Below are 9,594 nucleotides of genomic sequence, written 5' to 3' on the forward strand. Positions count from 1 at the left end.
AAATATATATATATATATATATATATATATATATATATATATATATATATAATATAATTCATACGAGTGGTTTATTATTGGGCCCTAATCTAATGTAGTTTTGGGCCTTAGTGTGAAAGGCCCATTGATTCTAAATATGATTATAAAATAAATACCGTTGAACAACTTTATTTAATATTCATTAACATAAATAATCAGGAATTAATAAAAACATAGTCTCATAAAATAATTTTTGACTAATAGTACTAAAATTATACGTATTTCAATTACTCGACTGGCAAACAAAAGAAAGCAGAAGAGAAAAAAGAAAGAAAGATCTAGACGGCAGGAGGCCAGAATTCGTAGACGGGATTCATGTCAGGGGTGTAGAATCCGAAGTTCTGCTCAGCCTCTCCTTGCTTCAGATCCTCGGTGAACATCTCGAAGAAGAAGGTGTCGATATCCGTTTCCGGCCTTCTCGGCGTCTTCGCCTGAACCACGTAGCTCAACAGCCCCACGTTGTAATTCCTCGCGTTCTCTACGCTCGTGTACGGCGGATTCCCTCTCGTCGGCCATCCCGATTCCGCCACCATAACCCTAACTCCTCCGCTTCCGATCTTCTCCAGCGCCGCGTTGAATCCGTCCACCATCGATTCGAACAGATAGTGGTACCTCAGATCTCCGTCGATCACTTCCGGTGCATTCGGCCCGAACGTCGCGTAATCGAGCGAGATACGCTCTGGCTCCGAGGCGTAGGCGAAGTACGGGTAAGTGTTCACCATGAGAGGCGAGTTCGTCGCGGAGAGAATCGATGCGATCTCCGTCATGATCTCGGTCACGTCAGGGACGAACCGCGACGCCGACGGGGGGTAAGTGTTCGTCAGCGCGGCTGCGGCCAAAACCGTCGTGACCGCGATTCCTGAAACATTGGCGTTTTGTAACGCGACGTTGACGTTTCGCATCGCGCCGGGGACAAAAGGACCGATGTCTCCCGGAATGATCTCGTTGCCCAATGTGATCCACTTGAAAACGATGTCGTTTTTGTAAGGTACGATCCACGTGTTCACAAAGTTTTGGGCCGCTGATGGGTCTTGGGCCATGGCCTGAAGCTCTTCGTTTCGTGGCCCAAAAGCGACCATAAGGCCCGACCCACGAAGAGCTTCGAACATGTCGGCGAATGGTTCGTACATTCGGATTGCGTCCACTTTGATCCGTTTGTAGAGAGCCACGGTGTCGGCCGGTGACGGGAGATTGTCTCCGTTACGACCGTAGCATATCCCGACAATTGCACCCGATACGCCTGTGGAAAAACACATGCATACATTTAGTCTCTATTTAACCGAAATAAACCGAATCAAAATCAAACCAGAATTCGACCCCAGTAACACATAATTGTATCAAACAATAATATAATGGAACCAAAACTCAAAATCGTAACCTCTCATTTTAACTCCATCAGAATATAAAAAAATATATTGGAGAATGAATCGAGCCAAATTCAAACCGTATTTCATTTTCGCCGAGAAAGAATCCGAACGAATTATAACCAAGTTGGAATATAATTTAGGATTTTAGTCTTGCCGGTACGGCAGATGAATTGGACGGAGAGAACAGCAACGATAAGAAAAGCTAAACCGGCCGGTTTGGAAGAATTCATGATGATTTGACTGTAAGATTAGTGAAAGACTACACAAGTTTCCTAGCACGTACAACACTTATGGGGTCATACATATTTATATACACGTCAAATTTGCGCATGCTGTTTGTGTAAAAAGGATATTTCCATTGTTAAATGGGTAATTTTAGGAAGCATGGATTTTAGCATTTATTTTTTTAATTTAATTTTGTAAAATTGTCAAAATGTGAATATTTTCTTAATTAATCCCTGTATATTTTACATTAAAGACAGAGAGATACAAATCTTACTTTATATTGTGTGGGCCTCCTTGGTTCGTATGAAAGACTTTATTTGAGCCCAATGTGAGCCCAATTATAGTTTCTTGAACCCAATAGAATCGATCGAGTGAGCTTTAATTCGTCGCAAATGGAAACAAAAAATATTTTTGTTCGATAAAATGGAATTAAAACCATTTTTTTTAAAAAAAAGTTAATTTAATTATGTTTCAATTCAGTCAAAACTAAATAAAAAATTATTATTATGCGAAGAATAGGCCCAAAGAAGATGGCAAATCAGTTTCTTCAAAAATAATTTAATTACATTCGTTTTGGGATCCATCAATCATAAGGGGCTATGGTGGGGCAAAAATATCATAATTTTATTTTGAATGATGGTAATTTTGTAATCCATTATATTATTTAATCCTTGTTAGTTGTTACATATATAACATCAATACAATTTTTTTAAAAATTCATACACATTTATGTATATATACATATAAACATGTACATACATATATTTACATACATAAATACATATACATAAGAGACAGAAGAAGAGGCTTAAACCCTTTGAGCTTCGAGCTAAGTCCTTCTCTTGATTCGTCTCCACGATGTTGGGTTTGCGCAAATCTTCCGGAACGCTGTTCGATATCGGGCAGTCTCTCCTCCGCAATCTATCGGTGAGTTCCTCTTTCCTTCGATTTCTCCCATGTTTTTTTTTTTATATTCAATCTCCACCAATTTTAGGGTTTCTGAGATTTCAGAGCTTCAGTCTCTTATTCGGTTCTCGGATTTAGGGTTTATGGTTTGAATCTGTTCGTCCGAACACATTATTAGGGTTTATAGAACACGGGTTTCTGATTTGCTAGGTTTCCGTCAAATCGTTTGTGTTTCCCCACATCTGTTTTGTTTTGAGGTTTCTAATCGAATTTCGATGAGAATAATTCTAATATCGTGGAGGTATTCAGAGAAAGGAACCGTTTTTTTTTCGATTTGAAAGATTTTGTGAGTAGTGTTCATCTATGAAACTAGCAAAAGTATTGTGTATGCATTTATTTGTTTGCTCATGAGGATTCTTTTGATCTTCCAACTGCAGTAATTGGGTTCTTACACTCTATCTGTGTTTAGGTTTTGTAGTCGTTGTTGTTCTTCTCCGAGGAAAAGAACTGTCTCAATTTGGGTGATTGATTTTACTTGAGCATCTCGAATTGTCACCAAGTTTTCATCTCGAATTGTTGTTTAGGGTTTATGGTTTGAATCTGTTCAGGGGAGTGAATGCTTAAAGTTTCCAACTTTGTAATTGCTAATCTTTGAATCGAATGTTGGACCGACCATTGCTTCCTTCTGTTTCCCTTTCACCGTGTATAGAAGCTAACCGTTCGTATCATATTTACTCGCTCATTGTCTGCAGTTCCATGGCTTACGTGTCCAAGGAATCCGTGTGGGTAATGCAGAGGTTCCAAACCATAAGCCTCTAGGAATCGGTCTTCAAGAAGTTTATGGAATCGGCCGTCGTAAATCTCACCAGATCCTCTGTGAGCTCGGAATATCGAACAAACTCGCTAGAGACTTGACTGGAAAAGAGGTCATGGACCTCCGTGAAGAAGTCAGCAGACACCAGCACGGAGATGAACTGGTAAAAAAAACATTATAAACCGATCACTTTCTTCTTTCTTTTTTCTCTCGGGTTTGGGTATATGATTAAAGCTTCTTCAATGGCAGTAAGCTTTCTTGTTGTTTTCACCGAATATATTTCATCTCTTAACTGGATAAAGCCCGTGGATTGACATAATATTGTTTAGACCCTTAGGTTTGTGTTGTCAGGATAGTATAATTATCTCAATGGACAGTCCAACTCCGTTCCATATTGTAGTTCTGATCATCTTTTTCTTAGATTTCAACTTTCCCATCTGATGAACCATGGCATAATCAGTTTCTCGTGTTCTTGATCTCAGAAAAGGCGGGTTAACGCTGAAATCCAGAGACTGATAGACGTAGATTGCTACAGAGGGAGTAGGCATAGACTAGGATTGCCTTGCAGAGGACAAAGGACCAAGACCAATGCACGGACTCTAAAGGGCAGGAGCGTCGCCATTGCAGGCAAGAAGAAAGCTCCTCGCAAGTAAAACCCTAATGTCCAACAAAACCGAACCGACCTTTTGTTAGCAACTTTTTGAGTTTTGTCGTTTTTGGTTAATTTAAACCAATTGCAGTACCTATGATTTATTTAAAAACCTCTTTCGGAAAACATTTGGGTTTTCATATAATGTCACGCGGGTGAACTTGTTCTAATAAGAAACATTGGTTTGTATTGTATCATTTGGTTCTTTTACCATTACAGGCAAGAAGAAAGCTTTTTTATTTTATAGGTAAGAGACCAGACAAGAAGAAAACTGTTAAGAGGGCAAGATATACAGACACCATTAAGAGGCAAGAAGTAAGCTTTTTTATAGGTAAGAGGCCAGCCAAGAAGAGAACTGTCAATGGGTAAGAGATACAGACACCATTAGAGGCAAGAAGAAGACAGCTTTATATATATATATATAGGTAAGAAACCAGACAAGAAGAAATCTGTTAAAAGGGCAAGAGATACAGACACCATTAGAGGGAAGAAGAAAGCTCTTTTTATATAGGTAAGTGATCAGACAGGAAGAAAACTGTTACAGGGTAAGAGATACAGACACCATTAGAGGCAAAAAGAAAGTTTTTTTTTTATAGGAAAGCTATCGGACTAAATGAAAGCTGTTTAAAGGGGAAGAGATACAGACACCATTGCAGGGCAGGGCAGGGGAGGGCAAGGCTCTTAATGGGCCTAATGGGCTCAAAGAATGTTAAATGTTATGGCCCATTGGGCCTTTTAATAAACGTCGTCGTTTTGCAACCATTGTCGAAATGACAAGCTAATTGTGCTTCGTAGCCTCTTCTCTTGAATGTAAACTCTCTCTCTCCCCCGTTTGGTTTCCGATAATCTGCGGGAAAATCCGAAGCAAGGAGAGAAAAATGGCGCAGGCGGTACGGACGCCCGTCGCGAATTCTCTGTCCATCTTGTGTAATTGGACGAACTCGAATCCTCTCGCTCGCAACACTCTTACTCTTCCGGTTTCCGTTGCTCCGAAGGTAATCTCTGATGATCATTTATTCTCTGCGATGTTCTACGGTTTTATACATATCCTGTTAATCTTTCGAGTTTTGCTTCTTTTTCTTCGGATAATGTGTGTAAATTCTGTGATGTGAGTATCTGTATTCGGATTCCGCGTACCTTCTACGAAGAATTCGCCTATCGAATCTCCTCTCCATGCCTTAAGCTTTGTTATGCGGTAGGAGCTGAAAAATTTTATACATTTGCTTTCATTTTGGTATCTCAGGACTTTTGATTTGTATCTCATGATAAATTAGCTTTGAATTTGTCAAAGTATGAGCAATGTTGGCGGTGATCAATCAGATACCGGGTTGTGGTTTTTGCCTCTAGCTTCTTCTGCTGAACAGTACGATATTAGGGTTTAACTGGTATGGTGTGGATGTGATGAAATGCACAGTACCAGAGTCTAAGCATCCGATGTGCCCGTGTTGGAGGTGTGGAGATCCCAACCAACAAGAGAATCGAATACTCTCTTCAATACATTCACGGGATCGGCCGGGTGAGGGCACGCCAGATTCTCAACGACATCCAGATGGAGAACAAGATCACTAAAGACCTATCCGAGGATGAACTTATCGTTATTCGTGACGAGGTCTCCAAGTATATGATCGAGGGTGATCTCGTAAGTAGTTTCCTTTTCATTCCTTGTTTCTAAAATGTTGCATCGCTGCCACTTGATTCAGCTGAAGAGTTCATCAGTCCATTAGAAACCTGCAACAGATAGGGTAATGATGGTTGATTGTCCTTTCTTTCCTTGCAAAAGGGTAGTTCTAACTCTTCTGGTGATTGGAGGTTAACGTTGAAAATGACGGGGAAACCCCGCTCATTTGTGCTGTTAAAGCAATTCTTTTGTTCACGGAAGCGAGCGGTTCTTCCATATCTGTTGAACTTGAGTAGGAGTATCTATTAAGAGATAATCTTTTGAAGAGATTTCTTGTTTCCGGGTATTGCAGAGGAGGTTCAACGCACTGGCGATTAAGAGATTGAAGGAGATTCAATGTTATCGAGGGGTGAGACATATACAAGGGCTGCCATGTCGGGGACAGAGAACAAAGAACAATTGCAGGACTCTCAAAGGTAAGAAAGTCTCCATTGCAGGGAAGAAGAAAGCTCCCAAGTAAGCAGTAAGCCTTTTGTCTTAATGTGAGTTTAGTTGTGTAGTTGTATGTTCCATTCTTGGATTGTGTCTACTTCTTTCTGAAGTTACATCTCGGGCTGATGGTAATGTTATGATAAATGTACCATACGTATCTTATCCTTTTTATTATTACCCCCTACAAGATATATATATATATATATATATATATATATATCTGTGTGTGTGTGAATGGATTTCAATGGACAGGGAGTATTCTGTGTGGAGAAGGCCCATATAATATATACATTATTCAGATTATGGGGAAAGCCCATGTATTGTTTTGTATGTACATATATAATATACACACGCGAGTGCGTTGGAAATTTGTGCAAATATTTATGCAGGTGAACAAAAGATTTAGAACAAAATTCGTAATTTTTAGAAATAGAGCCCCTTTATAAATATATATACAAGTGTACATTAAAAATCTAATCTATGTGAGCAAAGAGAACAAAAGGTATATATAACTCACGACATTATTGTTTCATATATTAAAATGAAAACTTAATGACACCTCTTGTTTCCGGTCCCGATATTAGTCTGGACTTCGTCCCAAAATACTCGATTATAAAAAAAAACTTAATAAAACGATTATGTTTATTGTTCCTTAAAAAACTATTAAAAAACATAATTTTATTTATATTTAATTTTTTATATGTAATTTCTTTTGGTTTTGTAATAATGAAACTCTTCATTTCATATAACATGGAGTGTCAAGAGACACGTGGTTTCTAGGCGAAGAGAAGACAACATTATTAGGGTTAGGTATTATATTTTTTTCTTTCAAAATTCAAATATATATATATATATATATATATCTTTTTTTAAAATAAAAAAAAAAAACAGTAGGGAGAAGAAGAATAAGAAGAAAGGGATAGTTAAGGGATGATGTCCCCCGGTGGTGGAACCTTATGTTGGCTTATGAAATAATGCATTTCTTTTTCAAGGCCCATTGGCCACATTTAGTGCCTTTTCAATTCCGGACATTTTCCATTGTTCTTTGTCTTCATTTTGTGAGTTCGTTGTCAAAATCTTCCGCCTCTTTTGTGTGAATCCTTGAAACATATACATCACATTTATTTAATTACGAGCATTCATTTACAAATATACATATAGTCCAATTCTATTCTATAATATATAAAATTTCATCATTTTATTTTTATACTTCATTTTGGTATTGAGATTTTATGGATTCAACTTTTTTTTTTTTGTATAATTAAATTAACATCGATGTAATATCTTTATAGTAAATTAGGGTTGGACATTTTCGGTTTGGTAATTGTTCAGTTCGGTTCTTTCGATTCTATAAAGATATGCACCAAACGGTTGTTATATCATATTCGGTTCGTTTCGTTTTTCCATCAATAAAACATAGATTTTCTTAAGAAATTGGGTTTTTTGATTTTTTTTTTTAAATTCGGTTCAATTCAATTCAATTCTAGAAAATTTGATCATTTAAAAAAATTAGCGTTTAAAATTTTTGAATGATTCAGATTAGAAACGATACCGAAATTTTATGTTCATATTCTTCTTCAAACTTGATCTTGTTATTACAGTTTCTTATAAAATAAAGCTAAACAGGCTGCCTAATCAAAACAATGAATTTAATCAATCTGGGAATTATTTTGGTTTAAAGGGAACCCTAGCTAGAGATCATCGCAATTATCCAACAAAGAAAGGTTGCTAATCATGGTTGCATTAAGCTGTGTTTTTATAGGTCGATTGGGTTTACTTTTAACGTTTTAACCAATTTCCAATAAAAATATGCCCTGAAAAAGTTCTCTTTTTTCACGATTTAAAAAAAAAAGTATTTCATGTGACAAGATTTTTATATATACCAATATTTTTTATGATAAGGCCGGCTTATTTATAGATTAAATTTGTTATCCATTCTTTTTCTCATTACCGTTACTTTCATATCGAATTTTAATGTAATACACAATATCTTATAATAAAAATAATGAATAAAATTTGCATCCATTAAAAATTTTGGAATATTTATATAATACAGTATCTATATAATATAGAGTTTACGTATTACTATTTTCTATTTGATTTTTAAAGTTTAAAGATTTTTTCTTCTTTTAATATAGATTAACGATTTAACAAAAAAAAACCATTATTGTGTTGTTATCATTGTATGTGTTTTAAAAAATGCAAACGGCCCGTGGAGGATTATAAAAGAAATTTTGGACCGAGTGATGTAATATTGGGAATTTTCAATGATAATAAAATATTTAATTTTTTTTTATTATATGTGATTATAGATGGAATACGTACGAATAAATAATTTAAAATTATCGGCTATAGGAAAGGCGTGGGAAGAAGATTCACCTGGATTCGGGTCTTGTTTGCATTACCTTCCTATATCAATTAAATACTTATAAATTTATAAATTTATTTTCTTCAACCCCTAATTTGAATTTTGTGCTTAAATAATAAAGACAATTACCTTTCTATTTATGTCTTATAGATACACAGAATTTATATATTTTTAGCGTTTTTATTTACTTTAAATTTGGTCTAAGTTTTATTACAAGTATATTATATATTTAAGAGTTACAGTATATACGAAGTTACCAAAATTTGAGTAGAATAAAATATGAACTTATTAGCATTTTATTGCATATATGGATATCAAGGGAGAATATGACGCGGAATTTAAGTTATCATTTTTTTTTAATATTTTCTGGTTATTATTTAGTTTTAATAAATATTTAACAATTATATATATATATAATTACGGTAATGTTTGTGTATATAATCGATTAAAAAAAAGAAAATAAAAAAATGAATAGAGAGACAGATTGGTCAGACAAAAGATCTTACTGCATCTGTCTAATCTCATTGACCACAACAGTAAATAAATACATAAATAAAATTATATAATGATAACTTTGTAAGAAAATTAACATCTGATTATTATTATATTATTTTAAATTAAAATTGCTTTTTAGGCATGCAAGGATCTGGCAGACCTAAACTACTGTAATAAAAAACTGTGTCGTTTTGTTATTGTCATAAAAAAATAATAAATCAAATAAATAAAATAACTTTTTTTTTTTTTGTTTCTGTTGACTTTGTCAGTTTGGGGGAACAGTGTCAGCGTAAATGTGATTTTAATTTAATATTATTTAATATTATTTACACACAACACAAGAGTACGTACGTTGCACATTTATATTCCTTTGATGATCTGTTTGTTTCTCGAGACAATGGTCGATACATTAATTATACGTATTTATTCATTTAAATATTTATAATTTTGGAAAATATGTTAGGGTCAAGAAATTCGAAAAAGAAAACATGGTAAGTAGAAAGCACATATAAATTAAATTGCAGCAATTTTGGCACCAAAAAAATGAACATTACTTTGAATAAAACTATAATTATATGATATTACATTTTTAGTGTATGATACAACATATATGACATACAA

At 35.1% G+C, this 9,594-nt stretch overlaps 3 protein-coding genes across 3 annotated transcripts; 2 read left to right on the plus strand and 1 right to left on the minus strand.

Annotated features, from left to right (window-relative positions):
* Positions 1-201: 201 nt before the first annotated feature.
* LOC104800178 (putative glucan endo-1,3-beta-glucosidase GVI) lies at positions 202-2,215 on the minus strand. Its single transcript, XM_010522928.2, has 2 exons — positions 2,198-2,215; positions 202-1,310 (listed from the first exon to the last, which is right to left on the minus strand). The coding sequence occupies exons 1-2, from the start codon at positions 2,213-2,215 to the stop codon at positions 318-320; spliced, it is 1,011 nt and encodes a 336-aa protein (XP_010521230.2). The 3' UTR covers positions 202-317.
* A 202-nt stretch (positions 2,216-2,417) lies between these two features.
* Positions 2,418-4,197, plus strand: LOC104800179 (small ribosomal subunit protein S13, mitochondrial). The gene is made up of 3 exons (XM_010522929.1): positions 2,418-2,558; positions 3,290-3,514; positions 3,834-4,197. The coding sequence occupies exons 1-3, from the start codon at positions 2,490-2,492 to the stop codon at positions 4,002-4,004; spliced, it is 465 nt and encodes a 154-aa protein (XP_010521231.1). The 5' UTR covers positions 2,418-2,489; the 3' UTR covers positions 4,005-4,197.
* A 612-nt stretch (positions 4,198-4,809) lies between these two features.
* Positions 4,810-6,287, plus strand: LOC104800180 (30S ribosomal protein S13, chloroplastic). Its single transcript, XM_010522930.2, has 3 exons — positions 4,810-4,995; positions 5,415-5,639; positions 5,971-6,287. Exons 1-3 carry the CDS (start codon positions 4,879-4,881, stop codon positions 6,136-6,138), a joined length of 510 nt encoding a protein of 169 aa, XP_010521232.1. The 5' UTR covers positions 4,810-4,878; the 3' UTR covers positions 6,139-6,287.
* The last annotated feature ends 3,307 nt before the right edge of the window (positions 6,288-9,594 follow it).

This window comes from Tarenaya hassleriana, unplaced genomic scaffold (genome assembly GCF_000463585.1).
Source record: "Tarenaya hassleriana unplaced genomic scaffold, ASM46358v1 Cleome65, whole genome shotgun sequence".
NCBI classification, from domain to species: Eukaryota; Viridiplantae; Streptophyta; class Magnoliopsida; order Brassicales; family Cleomaceae; genus Tarenaya; species Tarenaya hassleriana.